The sequence below is a fragment of the Pristis pectinata genome, chromosome 2, assembly GCF_009764475.1.
Source record: "Pristis pectinata isolate sPriPec2 chromosome 2, sPriPec2.1.pri, whole genome shotgun sequence".
Taxonomy (NCBI): domain Eukaryota; kingdom Metazoa; phylum Chordata; class Chondrichthyes; order Rhinopristiformes; family Pristidae; genus Pristis; species Pristis pectinata.
Window position 1 is genome coordinate 57,311,369 of NC_067406.1, and position 18,662 is coordinate 57,330,030.

The 18,662-nt window shown below is 36.9% G+C and overlaps 1 protein-coding gene across 8 annotated transcripts in view; it reads right to left on the bottom strand.

The window, feature by feature from the left end:
• Positions 1–18,662, bottom strand: part of pcm1 (pericentriolar material 1) — a 71,622-nt gene that overhangs the window by 40,748 nt on the left and 12,212 nt on the right. For 7 of the 8 annotated variants that reach the window (XM_052035180.1, XM_052035190.1, XM_052035151.1 and 4 more), the window contains 12 exons: positions 17,975–18,091; positions 17,561–17,734; positions 12,544–12,721; positions 10,706–10,815; positions 9,971–10,181; positions 8,179–8,374; positions 6,434–6,616; positions 5,938–6,122; positions 4,407–4,624; positions 3,841–3,986; positions 2,371–2,500; positions 1,875–2,009 (listed from right to left, as the gene is read on the bottom strand). In XM_052035180.1, the coding sequence (XP_051891140.1) occupies positions 1,875–2,009; positions 2,371–2,500; positions 3,841–3,986; positions 4,407–4,624; positions 5,938–6,122; positions 6,434–6,616; positions 8,179–8,374; positions 9,971–10,181; positions 10,706–10,815; positions 12,544–12,721; positions 17,561–17,734; positions 17,975–18,091 (1,983 nt within the window). The remainder of the gene's footprint in view (positions 1–1,874; positions 2,010–2,370; positions 2,501–3,840; positions 3,987–4,406; positions 4,625–5,937; positions 6,123–6,433; positions 6,617–8,178; positions 8,375–9,970; positions 10,182–10,705; positions 10,816–12,543; positions 12,722–17,560; positions 17,735–17,974; positions 18,092–18,662) is intronic. The other variant, XM_052035198.1, reaches the window with a different exon arrangement.

Below are 18,662 nucleotides of genomic sequence, written 5' to 3' on the forward strand. Positions count from 1 at the left end.
TCAATCGATATGTGGATAGCAGAGAAATCAAAGGATATGGAGATAGGGGTTAAAAAGATTAAGCATCTTGCTGAAAGGTGAAGCAGGCTTAAGGGACAATTGGCTTACTCCTTCTCCTATTTCATATGTCCTTATAATCTCGAGTAAAGGCTTCATCAACATAATTTTTCCACCCCCCAAGAATCACCAACCTACCTTCTTCCCAACCACCTCATAACTACTCAAACTTTCCAGTATTGTATCAATACTTTTTAATTTTCTCAAATACTATTCAGCTTCCATTTCAAAACTGCCATTACCCCTCAAAGTAATCAACTCTGATCTCTGCAGGATTACTATTAGCCTATCTCAAATTTCACCTCAACTTCAAATGCACAATGCTGTGGTGCTATATGAAATCTTGGGGTGTGAACGTGTTGTTTGCAGTTCAACACTGTTTAGGGAGAACTTAGTTAAATTAATGGACTAGTATACAGGGTCCTGCAATATTGACCGAGACACAGAAGTCTGAATTCCACCATGGCAGCTGGGGAAGTAAAATCGACAATCCTTACCTGATCTGATCCATGTGCAACTCCCAGACCCACAGCAACATAGTGGACTCTTGACTGCACTCTAAAATGGCCTAACAAGGTTCTCAATCCAGGGTTAGACAATAAATATCAGTCTAGCCAACAACACACATCCAATGAACAAAATGCATTAAAAACAATTAACTGGACGAGAATCCACAGTTACAAAAGGAAGCTGCAAACTTTACAGGGCGAGATCTGCAGTCAAGTTTTAAACTGTACAACTAGTTAAGCTCCAATAAAGTTTAATCCACTGACGGAGAGAAAAATTTAAATCACCTTCTTAGTAACCAGTAACAAAATCCCTACCGAGGCCTTCACATGCAAATTTCTACCTGCTTTAAGACAATCACAATCATCCTGCTGCCAAAGAAAAATAAGCAAGTAATGCCTTAGTAAGTACTGCCAGGTGGCTCTGACATCCATCATCATGAGGCAGGTCATGGCACACATCAACTCCAGCCTCCCAGGCACTCAGACCAACTGCAATTCGCCTACCGCTGAAACAGGTCCACAGCACACACCATCTCCCTGGCCCTACACCCATCTCTGGAACATCTGGATAACGGACCTCTTGTACAATAAAGATGAACTCTTGATCTCTCGATCTACCTCATCATGGCCCTTGCACCTTAACTATTTACCTGACCTGCACTTTCTCCATAACTGTAACACTATATACTAATTCTCTTATTGTCTTTTGTACTAACTCGATGTACATATGTTTGGAATGATCTGTTTTGATGGCATGCAAACAAAGCTTTTCAGTGTATTTCAGTATATGTGACAATAATAAACCAATTACTGGCTGCATCCCATCTCATGTCCCACATAGTAATGATACCTCCTTGCCAGTTCCAGAGGGTCCATTCTCAATGCAAAACCTTGAAAGTGTTCACTCATTTGCCATTGCCCATGTCTTTAATGCTCAGCTTGCATCAATCCTCCCCACCAAAAACCTAGATTCTCTTATCTTGCAACATTGGCATAGTGATGATACACATCACCACCACTAGGACTCTGCTCTTAAATACTTTTACTTGATGCTTTCTCTTTGTCACTCTTCCTAGCTTCTAGTGTGTTTCAAAATTAACCAGTACTTGATTTTCCTTTTTACTAATTTTTCCTCATTTTCCCTACTCTGCTGTCATAGATTTCCTATAAAGATCATGAGATATTTAAAAGGAATGAATGAATTTGAATGAATTTCAAATTAATGTTGTACTGTTCCACTTAAAACAAATAAAGACAAGTTACTGATAATTATGTAATTAAACACAAGGATAAATTTACAGCTATTACCTCACTATCAGGAGGTGGGGCTGCAACTGGGTCAGGCAATGCCTTTGCTGTTGCACCCTGAACACTAACCGCAGGAGTAGATGCAACAATGGGGACTTTTATTTTCGACAAATTTCTTGCACTAGATGTTGGTAACTGCAAGTAAGCAAAGTCAATATACATTTATATATGGGACTCAGTAATCTGTAAAAGGTACTTGTCACACACCAAACCATGAATTTTAACTACCAGTTATAACAAAAGTCAAAAACCTTACTGTATTTTCAGAAAGGATTAAATCTTGCAATATGAATGATTTAATCAAACAATTTGATCTAAATAACAATTTTCCTTTTACATTAAGTTAATTGTTTTAAACTTCAATAACATAAGCAACATGAACATTATTCTGAAAATTTCTCATCTTACATGGTGGATAGGAATATTTTTCCCTATTCCAAATCAATGTAAACAAATTGCAACCTCCTCCCCCCCACCCCCAAAGAAAAAAATCAACCTGCAGATGAGGGCATGATCTCTGCAGATGCTTAATCTTCTCCTGAATTTCAATCAAGCGCTTTCTTTCTTCTTGTAATTGCTTCAGTTCATGCTGTTGTTGCTGAAGTTTAGCTTCATAGAACTTCTCTCTATCGCAGATTCATGAAAAAAATTCATTCATGAAAAAAATCCTCCATTAGTACCAACATTTCTAAATACCATAAAGAAAACTACTGGGCACATATGCTAAAATTCAAAAAATTTCTGGAAATACAACCAAGCCACATAACAAAACACTGTTCTAAAAAAACTTAAATGAAACATTACTACTTTGCTGGAGAAAGGCAAACTTTTGGGCATATGAATAGAACATAGCACAGTTTTAAATGTTTTGCTCAATTCTACTCATTCACTGCAAAAAGCACTTGAAGAAACAAAATGGTTTTGGTTTCATTAAAGAAGCAAAGTTATTGAAAGGCACAAGTCTCAGTCTTGATCTCAATTGTGCTGAATTGGGCAATTCAGTAGCAATTCTGTTTTGCCTTTACAGTTTAAAAAAAATGCAAGTTTAATTTTTGGTTGTAAGCATAACTGTTTTTATTTTGACTGTTATTTCAAAATAGAAGTGAACGAATACGCAATCTAAATATATGTTATTCTTTGGATGGAGATATTAAATGAAAGACATGCATAATTGATGGTGCCTCTCTAGGAATCAGAAAAAATTCAATGGCGAAATGTTACTGTTTGCCTGGCATTGTCTTATTACAACAATTAATGCTTGCCAGTACCAACCCAGAGACTTATTTCAGTCAAAAATTTTCACAAGAATTACTTAAGTTTATTTTATGGCTAGATCTTCTATGGTGCAACTTAAAGATTTTAAGAAAGAAATAATATACCATCGGCTGGTCTGCTATTTTGCAGCCACGTCTCCCATTCAGGTCACCAAATCAAACTGCTATAAATAAAGCCTGATATTAAATGCTGTTGGTAATAAAGTCTGCAGAAGAACGGGTGGTTATAAATTCCTGACTGCAGATAGTGAAAATAATTAAGGATGATACTTTTTAATATGCACATTGTACAGTCAAATATGCAAGTATTTTGCATGTAGATAACATCAACTTGCCTACTAACATTTTTTTTAGGTGTTCTTGGCAGGCAATGTTGCCCAGTCACGAAAACAGGTTTCAAATAAAGCGAGAAATTGGAGAGAGAAAGCAAATAAGCTTTGGTTTAATGTCTCCATCCATGACGATGCAGCATTCTCTCATTTCTACACCAGAGCAACAGTCAAAATAAAAAGTTGTACCTGCATCCAAAAATCAAATTTGCAATCTTCAATGGCAAAGACAAATAAAAAGTGTAACCAAATAAGCTAGATTGGTACATCTGATACTGGGGGTTAGACTCAATAACAAGTCTCAACTCTAAACACAAAAATAGACTTGGCTGGAGACAGTAGGGGAAAGGTGACAATTCTCACCTCTCTTTTTCATCTAATGCCAGTTCCCTCGAATTTCTAGATGCATTTGTTCTTGTATTGTTTGGTTGCTGTCTATGCTGGTCATCTCCAGTCAATGATAAGTCAGAAAAGTTAGATACATCAATACCAACTCCATCTGGGACTTCCTGCAAATACAATTGGACATATTTAGCAGAAAAATTTATTGCTCTCCTTTACCATAGGAAACGTACCAATTCGGAGGCAAAGGTGCTTTTCAAACCCATGTTTACAACAATGCAGTTGTTCAAATGTTCCATCACTCAATTTCTCATTTTTTTCCCTCATTATCCCAGTTTTGATTACTCACTTCCTCCTGGTTTAGAGGTACACGTGGGGAAAGAAGCCAGAAAGGAAGCAGGAAATCATCAGAATGCGAAAGGCACTCAAACTATGGCTCCTCACTCAATACATGTGATATTCACTACAATGGAGTGTTAGCAAATTATATATTTCCTTTATACCTTTTGTGAAGATGAAAATCACATGACTTTTCAACTCATTTAGATGTCCAACATTGTTTATACATTGCATAAAAATGTACTTACTTGTACCATGGCTACAAGCTCCTGCAATTGTTTAAGCTTCTGTTTAGCTGCATTTAATCTGTTTATTTTCTGTTGAATTTCAAAATCCTGTTCAGTTTCTTCCATAAAACTACTTCTGCGACTAGACATAGTACTTTCACTTGCACACTCCCCTTGGATCTCGTCTTCTTGTACTGCATCATTCTTCCCTTCATCTTTCTCGTCACTGTAGTGAGAACCTGCACAGTAATCAATCAGCTGTTTTACATCATCATTTTTAGCTAACAGATAATGAGAGCAAAACAAAAATAGAAGGATATCTGAGTTTCACATAGGAAAAGCAAAAAGGTTGCACTTCTGTATGTACAAACTATTTCAGATTGTTATTTTTGGTGTCAAGTCACTTGAAAGCTTTTATTTACAGCATTCAGCTCTCTCCCAACCAACATTATCAACAGTGTAAAAATGACATAGGAAATGGCAAGGCTGCTGGCATATTGCCAGCAAGTTACCCAGGAATCTCCAAGCCTCTCACAGACAAGTTAGCACCTTCCAGTGCCTTGTTAAATACTCTCACCATTCATGAACCCACACATATCTGACAGGTGAAGCACAATTCATTAGTTTTATGTATCATGATAAATAATGAAACCAAATCTGCATTGAAGAAACCAAATGCAGATTGCTTGACCTCTTTGCAGAACACTTCTGTCTGCGAGATTGACCTCAGCTTCCAGTTGCCAATCACTTGAATAGTCCATTCCAAGCCCAATCTGACCCATATCTTTGGTCCCTTACACTGTTCCAGCATAACCCAACTGAAGCTCAAGATACCACATATTCTGACAAGGCACACTACACCTGAGGAGTCAACACTGAATGCAACAAATTTAAATAACCAAACTTGCCCATTTATATCAGAATTGGCCAGTTCTGATTCAGGACCTTCAACTTGTAACACAAATTCCATTTTCTCTCCCAACAGATCTCCCCCACTGACTTGCTAAGTACTTTGAGCATTTCCTGTCTCCACACCCCTCCCTCCACCCCCCAAGAGATTTCCAACAACTGCAGTATTATTTTTTTCTAACACATTTAGCATCCACCTTCCTTTTAAGCAGGTCCATCATGGCAAAAGGGAGCTAATTGGGGGTAGAGACAAGGATATGGAATGGATTTTTTAAAAAAATATTTACTAGCCTTTCTCACCCTCTTTCAGTCAGCATAGCTACCACTTGTGCCATTATCTCTCTCCTAATCTCCACCCATTCACAGATCTTACCATTTGGTCCTTGCCATTGGAGGTCGTATTATTTCTAATTTTTCCTATTCAAATAAAAGACTGCCAACTTTAAACTTAACATTGTTTATACCCGGAAACACTGCCTGATCTGTGAAACTTGCTGAGTTTCTTTCTGGTTTTAAATTTCCAGTTTTTCTTTTATACTGAGTGCCACTTTGGTTTGAGTTTTTAAGATCTTCCTGCATGGTATAGCAGCAAGAATAAAGAGATAAAATATCAATTTCTCACATGGTTAACAAATGAACTTACATTCGTCATAGCTTACGTGAGGCTCATCTGATGGAGGTAGCACATTCAAAGTTTGTACATTTGTTGGTCTATTATTGATTTCACAGTCTGTGTTCAGCAGTCTCCCATTGCGATTATTGGATCCATTTTGTGTCACCACCCTGGAAGCACTGCTGATATCTGTCCAGTTACACCTTTGTGGGTTTCTATAGTAATGACACAATAGATAATAGATTATATATGTAAACAATGCCTGAAATATTTTATGTCCATATACCAGCTTAAATCAAAGCCAATGAGCATACCAATTTATTGCTTCAACATTGATGAAACAGAGCACTTAGAAGGGAAATACAATTGGCAAATGAGACTCTCACATGCATTTAATGCTCTTCACTAAAGATAAATCTATACCCTCACAGCATCCAACGTAGTTTGTGCATCCTCTTTTTTTTGCAGTTTCTTCAAAATGTCTCATTAAACAGCAACACTTACCCTAACACTTATATCTTCCCACCTGATGTTTGTGACAGTTTCTGGATTCTCCTGATCAGAGCAGTACATAGACTCTTCCTCAGTTTCATCTTCGTCCTCTTTTTTATTTTCATTAACAGCATCAGTCATCATATCTGAAGTCTGCTGATAGTAATCAATTAATTCACGCAATTCATTTAGCCTCTTATGAACTTCCTTTAGTTTCCTGAAGGAAAATAATTTTATAATGAATATGGCATATTTTCTATTCATTCTCCTAAAGGAGATAAACTAATGCTTGTACAAGATGGTAGATATACAACAGACCAGGCTCAAATCTGTCACTTTCCAGGCTCATACTGAAATTTTGTTTAGTAATAAATAATTTTTAAATTGAATTTTTCCACAATTACACCTGCCAGTGTTCATCATTTGCTGGATAGGGTTCCTTGTGCATCAAGACTGCAAAATATATTTTTGTATCTGATCCTGGATAAGTGTCAGAAAATTATATAGAGAACATGAATAAGCTACAGTCACTTATGTAAAACAGCCACATGTGAAGTTAAGAAGTTGGGGAAGGAAACCCTACAGAATGGGTCAAATCTAGCACTGACCCAAGATTTCTAGCTGTCTGCCTTTGGACCACGCAGTTGGTTCTTGCATTGTTCTTGCTGCTGTCTTCCACAGAAAGGTCAACTCCCAACTCAGCAGCATGTCCCAGGGAAAACAGCAGATGTCTGCAATGAAGTGACAGCCATGTTCCCAGAAAGGCTCAGAGCCAGCAAGTCCCTGCCCCCAGAGTCTATAGTTATCAAAGCTGTCAGTGAAGTTGAGTGATTGTTAAAATCTTTGACATTCACAAACATTTAAGTATTTAGCAAAATATTTTTTCTGCAAGTATAATTAATAAATGCACCCAGAATCTACTAAATGCTGTAAAACTAACTGAATTAAATCAAAAGCCTATTTATTATTGTCAGTAGCCATTTCCTCCCATGCACTTCAAATGCTCTGCTGTGGAGAGAACTGCAAAAATATGCACTGCCCATTGGCCTCTAAGGAGAGTCTACCAGTCCTGTGCAGGTCCCCCAGCATCAGTGGCATAGTTATGGAGAGAAGTTGAGTGGGTTGGGACTTTATTCATTGGAACATAGGAGAAAGAGGGATGATCTTATAGAGGTGTATAAAATCATGAGGGGCATAGATAGGGTCAATGCACAGAGTCTTTTTCCCTGGGTTGGGGAATCAAGAACTAGAGGGTATAGGTTTAGGGTGAGAGGGGAGAGATTTAATAGGAAACTGTGGGGTGGCATTAACAATTAAGAGAGTAAAGGAATGGTGTAAGCCATTGCAAAAAGTATTTAACCGTTGGATCTACCTACTTCCAATAATTTTTTTTAACATTGGAAATTTAAAGCTAGAGAGCACTAGGTTTAAAATATCAGGATCAGAATCTCACTTATGTCCTGATATTATGGAATAACTCTTTGAGAATTAATTGTTTGGGCATATTTATGGCAGACTAGAGTCAGGCACTACACATTTATTGTTTTAACTCCATTGCCTTCCTCAAAGTGGGGTCCAATGTTTAAAATTCTTAAACTTGGCCCTCCAAGATATGCTTAAAAAATTAAGACATACAAAAAGGTATAATTAATATATTATTTCTAAAGACAAGACAAACTACAACACAAGTTATCATGGTACTTTGGTGAATACAACACTCTAACCGTTCCATAATGAAGCAAGCAATTGGCTTTAAATGCATGTAGTTTTAAATCATACTTTAACTTCTTCCTTGGATTAGCTTTATCTTCTGCATCACTATTATGCCGTGAGGGAATGGAATCCAAAACACATGCTGAGGATGCCAAGCTGTTGGGTTCCCTGTTGACTGTAACAACATCTGTTGGTGCAGGAACAGGAACTCTTGGATCACTTCTGTGAGATGAGCCAGGCACACCAGGGACACTAGAGGAAGCTAGAAAATAAAACTGATATTTAGGCCCTCACAATTTTATTCAACAAGACTATGATAAAAGTGACAAAACTTGAAGTGTTATCACATCCAGTTACTTGAATGGAAAAGGTTAAACATTAGCTTCTATGACACATTTATGGAAAAATAACACATTAAACTAAAAGGTTGCTAGTTTGCCATAAGAAACAAGTAGTCAATTGTAGCAATGAACATAACATATAGTATTAACAGACAAGAAATGAAATATTTGTGGGTTAATTCTTGAATAGACTGTCTAAATCAGTTTCAAAAATGACTGCATATATACAGCGACTTTTATGTGGAAAAAGACTAGAGACATCATCAGAAAAAAGGTGAACTGTCAAGAAACACCAGACAGCATGCTCAAAAGTCGACATCTATGAGAAACTGCTACTTCACTGCTTTAACTGGAAACAGTTACAAGGCAATGTGGAAAAAGTGCAAGAGAGACACTAATTGGATAGGTTGCTGTTTTAAAAAAAAGCCATCAACGGCATGCTAGCAACTTTGTGTGTCATTCTAAGATTCTACTATAACTAAAGGAAAACAGGAAGGTGGGTAGACTAGCAAGATAATCCTATCTGGTACACTCACCAACAATTGAATAGTGAGGGAGTGCACAAAAGAAAACAGAATTAAGGCAATTAAATGAGTGAATGGGCATGAGAGTTGGATATGGGGTCCAAGTTGTCAAGCTAAAAGAGGCTAGTACGAGCAATATCATCAAATGATTTGAACAGTGGTAAAACTGCTAAATTTGAAAAGCTTGGGTTAAAAACCTAAATAAGTCTAATCAGGTGTTGGATGGCAGGGACATAGACAGCATCAAATGCATTATTATCACCATCAACCAATGCATTTACCCAATTCCAACAGCAAACAGCATTGTATATAAAGAATATTTAAGTTCTGTGAGCGATATGAATGTCACTTGAGCAAAGAGAAGCAAATGAAGAAAACAAAACATCTTGTCTGCAAATACTTTAATTGCAAATCAGCCAAACTTCAGCATCTGCATCAAAATACATGTCTCTGCTAATCCTCCAACAATAGTAATTGCCTTTACTGCGCAATGTAACTTAAGCGATAAAGGACACAACAGTAAAAACGTCCTTTGAAGCATACAGGCAACAAAATTTAGCTTTGAAATGGCATTCTTAAATTGTATGCATATTTAAAAAATAATTCTGCTACTCTGCAAAAGTTTTTTTGCAAAATATGGGAATGAAAGTAAGTTATGGTTATTAATTTAGAGAGTTGGCAGAAGTAATAAAGCAGCATAAAATTCCATTTATTAAGATATAGCTGCACAATTGTCTATATCACAGTCTTCAAAGAAAATCAAACAACAACAATAAATTTGACTATAAATGGATGCTAGTTTAGAAGAGGCCTGGAAGTTATTCATCTTTACAGAGATCAACCAGAGTAAATAGCAGCAGGCATTAGTGGCTGGTTGATTATAGGCTGACTTGCATAGAGAACACACCAGGACAAGCATATTTTTGAAGTCTTAAATGTAACACCAATAACCATCTTGCATTTTATTTTCAAAACTGCAATCTTGGCACTTACTGGAACTGTTGTTGACATGATGGTCTCTTAATGTATGCAACTCATCAAGGAGTTTATCCATTTTCTCCTTCTTTCCTTGTAAGACTTGCAGCTTATTCACCAGCTGTGCTTTTTGTTCTGACAAATGTTCTGAAGTTGAGGAATTTCGACTCCTGGCAACTTCTTGTGTCAGTGACAGACTCTCTGCTTGTCTCCTGTTGTCTGGAACAGACTGCCGTTGCAAAAGGATATACATTGCTCAGATTCAAAATGTCACACAAAGAGAAACAAAATGCTTAATTTCTAAGGTATTATAAAGTTTATTCATAAATAAACATTCAAATAAAAAAATCCTGCTTTGCCAAATATTTAGTGTAAAGAGAAGGCAAATGAGAGAGGGAAGTTGAGAGTGAAAAAAACTGGTACCTTATCACAGTCATCATGATCTCTTCTCAGCCTCTTATTTCCCCTCACCCAATTTCAAATTCTCACCTCTTCTTCACATCCTATCTTCTTCCCTTCAACCTTGTTATCACCTCGCCCTATTTTCTCACTCCTCCCCCTCATCTATTCTCTCGTGACCCTCCGCTGCTCATCACCCCTTTATCTTCTTACCTTTCCTACATACATTCCTTCCTCTCTTTTCTTACATGCTGCTTCAACAAATTGTCATTGGAAATTACATAAAGCAGAGTGCAATTTGAGCAAACAATTCAATACTTCTGTCACTAAGCGCTCTTCTTCAAAGTTTAATACCTGTGAGTTTTGCAGCTGGTTGTGGAAACGCTGGATCAAGTCATTTAGTTCCTCATTGAGTTCTGATGTAATACTTAGACCTGAAACACTACTGGTTGTTTCAGTTACAACTATCAGAGGAAAAAAAATATTGTTGTTAACAAATGTATATACAAAATCCAAATGATATTGCAACTTCTTTCTAATTTTAAACTGACTTTTATTAACACATTAGTTGCTCTAATATATATGAAAGTCAGTGAACAAGTTGTAGCTTTGTCCAAGAACAATGAAATTATCAAGAAGAGTGCTTTCTGTTTTGGGAAAAGTAAAAACTGAAAGGCTTAAGTTTAGAATTTGGGTGAAGGAAAAGACAGCTAATCATATAAATATTATTTTTATATATATAATAGATAGATAGATAGATAGATAGATGATAGATAGATAGACATAAGAAAATGCTAGTGAAATGATGATATTCTATAAAGACTGGGACATTATGTCATGTTGCAAGCACTGTTTTATTCCTCTGCCTCAGCCAAGTTGGTACAAATGACTAATTATATGGCCACTAAACTGTTGGAAAGGCGGTTGACTGGGGTTTACTGGGGTTTCAAAAGCATTGCCTGGCTCTCCTTAAAATAAGCAGCTGTGTATTACCATAATGCCCCACACAGCAACACAAAAGATATGAAATGCTCCAAAAAAAATGTTTGTTATGAAATTTTAGATTAGTAAATTTAGAGTGAATTTAAAATTAAACACTTCACTCCCTTCTGTTAGTAATACTGCAAAAGTATTTCTTCAGACATTTTTCTCTAGAACATAAAGGCAAAATAGGTAGATGCAGCACACTATTGAAAAGGAAACTTGGCAAGGAAAGTAATTCCAAGTGGTAAATAAGTGTCTATATTTAAGTCAGTGGGCTAACTTGATTGGATTATTTACTTTCTCTTTTCCTTTCCCAAAGAGAATCTGTAGTTGCAGATTTATCAATGCTCAGAAGAGGAAGTATTAGGGTTTTTTTTTCCCCAGACATTTCATATCTTTTTGTGTTGCTGTGTGAGGCATTACAATAATACACAACTGCTCATTTTAAGGAAGCCAGAAGCATACAAAGCAGAGCCAAATTCTTGCTTGTCAAATAGTTACATGAGAAACAGTCACGTTTGAGATGCCAGTAAATAAACAGCACAAGTTTACAAGTAAACCCAAGTGTCAAAAAGAAAATCGAAGTGCAGATGTCTACTTAAAAATGGTTTAACATGAATGACAAAATTTCCAACAACTACATAGTGGAAAAAAAGCTAGTTTTCATTTGTGCGCTGTATGTTGGCCTGAGTCAACTGTAATGTTTTTAAAAGGCAAATATAACCCCACCGTTTCATTAGTTTTCCAGTTCCATTGATTTGTTGGCCAGAAACTGGGACAAAAAACTGGGGCAATGGTGACTCAGCTAAATACTTATGATTTCAGTGGGCTTCATTATAAAATAAACAAAATGACAACATATGATTGACAAATTAAAGGCCTAAAAAATTTTGTTCCACCAACTGACAATAACTCATACACAAAAGGATAATCAAATGATTGGTGACAATTAACATTCTGACCCAAAACAGAAATGGAATCAAGAAAAATAATGTCCATTTTCAGTTTTCAACTTAAATTTTGAAGCAATTCTAATTAATCCACAGAATTAAAACACATCAGGCAGATTTCAATTCAGGAAAAATTAAGTGCTGAAATAGTCAATTTCTTTCTCTTTCCTCTTGTCAAATTCACAATCCTTTTCATACTCATGAACACAAGTAAACTTTCATTAAAGGCAAGTAGCCAGGCTAATGTTTGAGGTATACCAGAATCATCCATTCCAGCCACAGTTTGTTCTGCTTTCTGCTGCAGTGCCAGAAGTGCTGCCTGTCTTCCTTGAAGAGTCTTCAACTGTTCCTGCTGTTCTAACATTCTTTTCAAAAGCTCATGTTGCTTTTTCAGATTTTCCAACTCTTCTTTTGCTTCTTGATGCTGATCACCATCCTGTAAAAAAAAGTTAATGTACATTTACCTCGAAGGAAGTATGCAACTTGACACTCAGAACATTCAATAACCAATTGTATCAAACAAAGCCGGTCAAAATTAAGAGTTCTAAATTCAAATTTGGATTAAACTTTTGTTGAGCATGATATGTTATAATGTACATTCTTGTTTCAATAGCATGTATGAGGAGCAGGGAATAGACAACAAAAAGACTCTAAAACATCAACTTCGAAAGGAGAGATAGCATGACTGCTGTTTTATCTGCCTCAGCAGTAGTCAGGGCACACAGTTCTCTGTCAACAAACATGATGCTGGTGGAACTCTGGGTCAGGTAGCATCTTTGAAGGGAAATGAACAATCAACGTTTCAGGTCAAGACCCTTCATCTGGCCTGAAAGATAAGAGGAGAGATAGCCAGTTTAAAAAGGTGAAGGTAGGGAGTGGCACAAGAACTAGCAAATGGTGGAGGATCCAGGTGAGAAGCTCCCCACCTATCAGATTCCATCATCTTCAGTCCTTTGTAACCTCCACCTATCACCTTCTCCACAACAGAGAATGGTGTTCACTGGGGTACAGTGATAGGACCACAGCCCTGATGTGTAAATTCAATGGTCTGGGTTTAAATATACAGTGCATAACTTCAGTATGAAATGAAACAAACATCAAGGTAGAGAGTAATGCACAGCAAGAGGGTGAAAACTAGCAAAATGTGCAAACACAGCAGAAGTTGAGAATCGTGAAGTGTAGCATTTTAGACAAAGAATAAGAGACAATATAAACTAAATGGTCTACTTTTAAGGTGAATGGTGGAACGGAGAACCAGAGATTGAACTACCTTTACAAATGTGTGTATGCAATCTCTAAAGATACGTTTAAAAAGCATACAAAGCATATTTGGTTTTATTAGTATTTGGCACAAGTACAAAGTTATGTAAAATCTCTGAAATGTAACGCTTGGCCTTCAGTTGTACTTCTGTGTTTAATTTTGGGCACCACTCTGAGATGAAAGAATATCAAGGTGGATGAAATGATACAGAGAAGATTTACTAGAAATTGTACCAGTGATGAGTTAAGTGGAAAATCTGCAGAAGTTCTTGATTATTCTCCTTGGAAGTGAGAAGTTAAGATGTCTAACGAGGATGTTAAGCATCAAAGAATTCTGACAAGAAAGGAATGCAAATGTTTTCACTGACAGAGCAGTAAGCAAAGTAAACCGATTTGTGATTGCCAGAAAGAGAGCAGACTTGAGGAAATTATAGTTTTCATAAATACAGCAAATTGTTATCCCTTTTAGATCCAGAATGCACTGCCCAGAAAAGGGTATCAGACGCAGATTCAGTAACAATTTACAAAGGGGGAAAATGGATAAATATGTAAAAGGGGAGAATAAAAAAAATACAGAACTAAAGGGACAGAACAAGAGAATGGGGCAAGTGCTGGCACAAACAGAATGAATCAAGTGTCTTCCTTTTATCATTCTAAAGTTAGTCAGAAAAGTTATGCTGTGAAATACATAGACTAAGTTACAGTTGAACAGGAAAATTCCTGTGGAATTTCAGGTCCATGGGATTACAATATAAATGTCAATCAAAGGCTTCATAAATAACAATGAGATACTTTTCTTAGTGGCCTTTCAGATGTAGCTGAAAATAGCAATTTCTCCCCCCCCCCCCCCCCCCCCCAGATACAGAAAGCTTGTGAGCCTTGCAAATTTGCTTCTTCTGTAAACTAAGTTCTGATATCAAGGAACCTCATCACCCGGGACATGCCCTCTTCACATTACTTCCATTGGGGAGGAGGTACAGGAGCCTGAAGACCCACACTCGATGTTTCAGGAGCAGCTTCTTCTCCTCCAGATTTCTGAATGGTCCATGTACCCATGAACACTAACTCATTATTCCTCTTGTGCACTAATTATTTTTGCAACTTATAGTAATTTTTTTTTATGTCTTTATGCACTGTACTGCTACCGCAAAACAACAAATTTCACGACATATGTCAGTGACAATAAACGCGATTCTGATTACAATATTAAACTACCATAATACTAAAGGAAGAGAAACAAATGACTGCACATGCTGGAATCTAGAAGAAAGAACAACAAGACGCTGGAGGAACCCAGCAGGTTAGGCAGCGCCCATAGAGGAAAAACAGTCAACGTTTTGGATCAGGACCCTTCTTCAGGACTGAAGATGGAAAAGGGGAAGCCTAATATATAGGTTGAGGGGGGCAAAGAGAGTGATAGACAGACAAAAGAGGGGAGGTGGTGGGCACAATGTGTTGATAGGTGAATGCAGGAAAGAGATAGTGCTAGGCTGATGCAGGGGAGTGGGGAGGAGATCCATCTGGGTATGGGTCAGAAGTATGGGAGGAGAGGAAAAGGAGAGAAAAAAATGGCAAAGGGAAAAAGAGAGACAGGCTAGGAAAGGGAAGAAAAGAGGCAAGGCCTTTTCCTATCTTCAGTCCTGAAGAAGGATCCTGACCCGAAACGTTGACTGTTTTTCTCCATGGATGCTGCTTCTGCTGAATTCCTCAAGCATGTTGTTTTTTTTTGCTTTACTATAATACCAAGTTACAATGTGACAGAACAAAGGAAAGAACTCACAAATGTCACTTAAATGTTAGGACAGTCCTGCTACAATCAATTGTCATTAAATTCATTATCCAAAATGAACAGCTCCTACTGCTTACGATAACTTCAATCCAAGAAGCAACCTTTGGTGTTGTGTTATCTGGAAAGAACTCCCTATGAAACGATTATTAGATTATTAAGATTACAACTCTGCTCTCCATCATGATTTTTCCTTTTGCCCAGGAATTCAAAGAGATTAAGTAAACATTATTTAAAAAAAAGCATTTGCTTCTCACAAATCTGACACCATGATGACCCATCAGTTCTCAAGCAAAGCAAGGAAGTACTGTAAACGTTTTAGGTCTGACGAAGGGTCTTCTACCCGAAATGTTAACTCTGTTGTTTCTCTTTCCATAGATGCTGCTTGACCTGCTGGGTGTTTCTAGCATTTTTTGTTTTTAATTCAGATATCCAGCAACTGCAGTCTTAGCCATCTTCAAAAAGAAGTGTACCTCACCTTATGAAAAGCAAAGACTGGCAATACAGCCCTCAGACCCTCCTTTACTATTCAGTTCAGATTAAGTCACGTCTTCTACATTATCTCCACTTTCCAGCACCATTGCTGAAAGCTGGTTTCCCAAGTGCATGAAAATCTGTCAACATTTTGAATATATTAAGCAACCACTTGGATAGGGAATTCCAAAGATCCATAGACTTGAATAAGGTCTTTCTCCTAAATTCAGTCCGAAAAGACCTCTATTTTTAAGTCCCAAGGCTATAAAACTATAGTTCTAAACTCTTCAGGGCTTAAGTTTTTCAGCCTTTGTAACACAAACAGACACTTAAGAACATATAACATAAAACAGTACAGCACAGGAACAGGCCCTTTGGCCCACTATGTCTGTGCCAACTGTGATGCCAAATTAAACTAATCACTTCTGCCTGCACATGATCCATATTCATGTGCCTATCTAAAAGCCTCTTAAATGCCACTACTGTATCTGCTTCCACCACCATCCCTGGCAGCACGTTCCAGGCACCTACCACTGTGTAAAAAAAAACTTACCCCAAACATCTCCTTAAAACTTCCCCCTTGAAGCTATGCTTGTTAGTATTTGACATTTCTACCTTCTGTGTACTCTATGCCTCTCAATTTTATAAACATCTGTCAGGTCTCCCCACAGCCTCCAATGCTCCAGACGAAACAATCCAAGTCTGTCCAACTTCACCTTGTCGCTAATAACCTCTAATCCAGGCAGCATCCAGGTAAACCTCTTCTGCACCCTCTCCAAAACCTCTACATCCCTTCTGTACTAAGGTGACCAGAACTGCAGATAAAATTTTTCACATCAATCTCATCAAAAAAAGTCAAGGTTCAAAACAATCAACAACAGAAATTTCATCCCTAGTTTTCAACACACACAAACATCAAGTTTATGCACATCACTACTGTAACATAGCCAACATCTCCCAAACTAAAACCTGTGAGAATCATAAAAGCACTTCAAGCAGCGAAGAATATCATTTAAAATCAACTTGGATGCTATCCAGCAAGAGATCAACATACTTTAACTTGATTCTAGGGATAGAACCAAACAAATGCCACCTGGGTTTGTCAATAAACTTTGGACACCACATGCAATCAAAATAGTAAACATGGGTCACAAATGAATATCTGTCACAGATATTAAGACTTCATGAAGTATATTCAGATACTCCTGAACTAATTTAATGTCAATAGACTAGTAGCCTGAAAAGGAAAACTGCAGAACGCAATTTACAATCTAACAGACAAAATTATTTTAAAACATTGGGAGGAAGAGGGGGTGGTTAGGGGGAAAGAGCAAATTAAGCAGAACACAGCAAATTAATCTTTTATAAAATAGTAATAAAAGAATCATTGGTGCTGTGGTTGGACTTAAGTTAGATCTTAATAATAAATAGACCTTAATAATAAAACCGTTTCTCAGTTCAAAACAAAATTTCAAACTAGAATATACATGATTGGTTCCATGTATCACATTAACCATTCAACCTTGAATCAAGGTTGTTCCAAATCTTTTTTCTCCCACCCCAAAAAAAATACATCTTAAAATTTGCTTAATTCAAATATGATGGTAACAAGCATTTTTAACAACTGCCAAGATTCAAAGATGACCAAAGAAATAATGGGATCAGTTTAAAATGAAATACTACGAAAGGCAAGTTGATCACAGAATTGAAAGTGAATAGATTACAAGTTTCAAGGACTATGCAATGAAATGGTACCTTGGAGGAAATTCCATGCTCCTTGCCATTACTCCCACTATGAAAGACTCTCCTGTCATTCAGACCAAGCCTGTCAGTTTCCCCTTTTGGAGTTGATGTAATTGAAGAGCCCTGTGCTGTATTTCCTAGCTTGTCCTCAATGCGGGGCCGAACTCTCAGACTACGAGATGCCTCCTTTATCAAACAGTTTAGTTAAGACATTTATGATTAAAATGCTAATGAAACCCAAGACAAACAGCTTTTAAACAAATTCTGCTCTAACTTTAATGCCCTTCTTTCTGAGGATAACATTCATAACAATATCTCAAAACTTTAAACTATACAGATAGAAAATGTTTAGGTACTGGGTTTTAAGTTCAACTTACAAAAGCAGCCTTTGTAATCAAACCAGTACTTGCTACTACATCATCTTACCGTTGCATCTGATGCTTCAGACTGAACATCTAAGTTTAAGGAAGTGCTATCAGCAACAGAACCAGATCCCACAGCAGAGTCAGTTGTGCCGATTTCATCCTCCTCATTCTCTCGAGCCTGAAACAGTTTTTAAAATACATTTAACAAAAGTAAAATCAGCAGTGGAGTCCAAACCTTATTAAATGCACTTTTAAAAGATTGATTATAATATGCACAATACTTCAGTCACAATAGAGCAAAAAAGAATCAAAATATCTATTAATATAAACATTGGGATATACAACTTCGAAGATTCATTCAGCACTATTTAGCAGTTTTGTTGGTGCAATGGAAATCTAATTCTGTTGCACCACTCTGTCAAACAATGACTTCTGATAAATATCTAAAGCATAAATGAAAGTTTATTTTAAAATGTGCCTTTGCCCAATCTACAGATATTGGCATAATATTCCATTTTTCTACAATCCACCAAGAATTTTTTAATCCCTTTCCCCATTCAGTGTTGGCTTTAAATTTATACTTATCACTGCTAAATCACTTATCCTTCTATCTCCAGCAAATCATTTCATAATTATCAAAATATGTCTTGAACACCTTTAGTCTCATCTGCTCCAGTAAAAATACTAACAGCATTAAAAATCTGGTTTTGTTCCTCAAGTTTCACATCCCTGACAAATGTCTATGAATT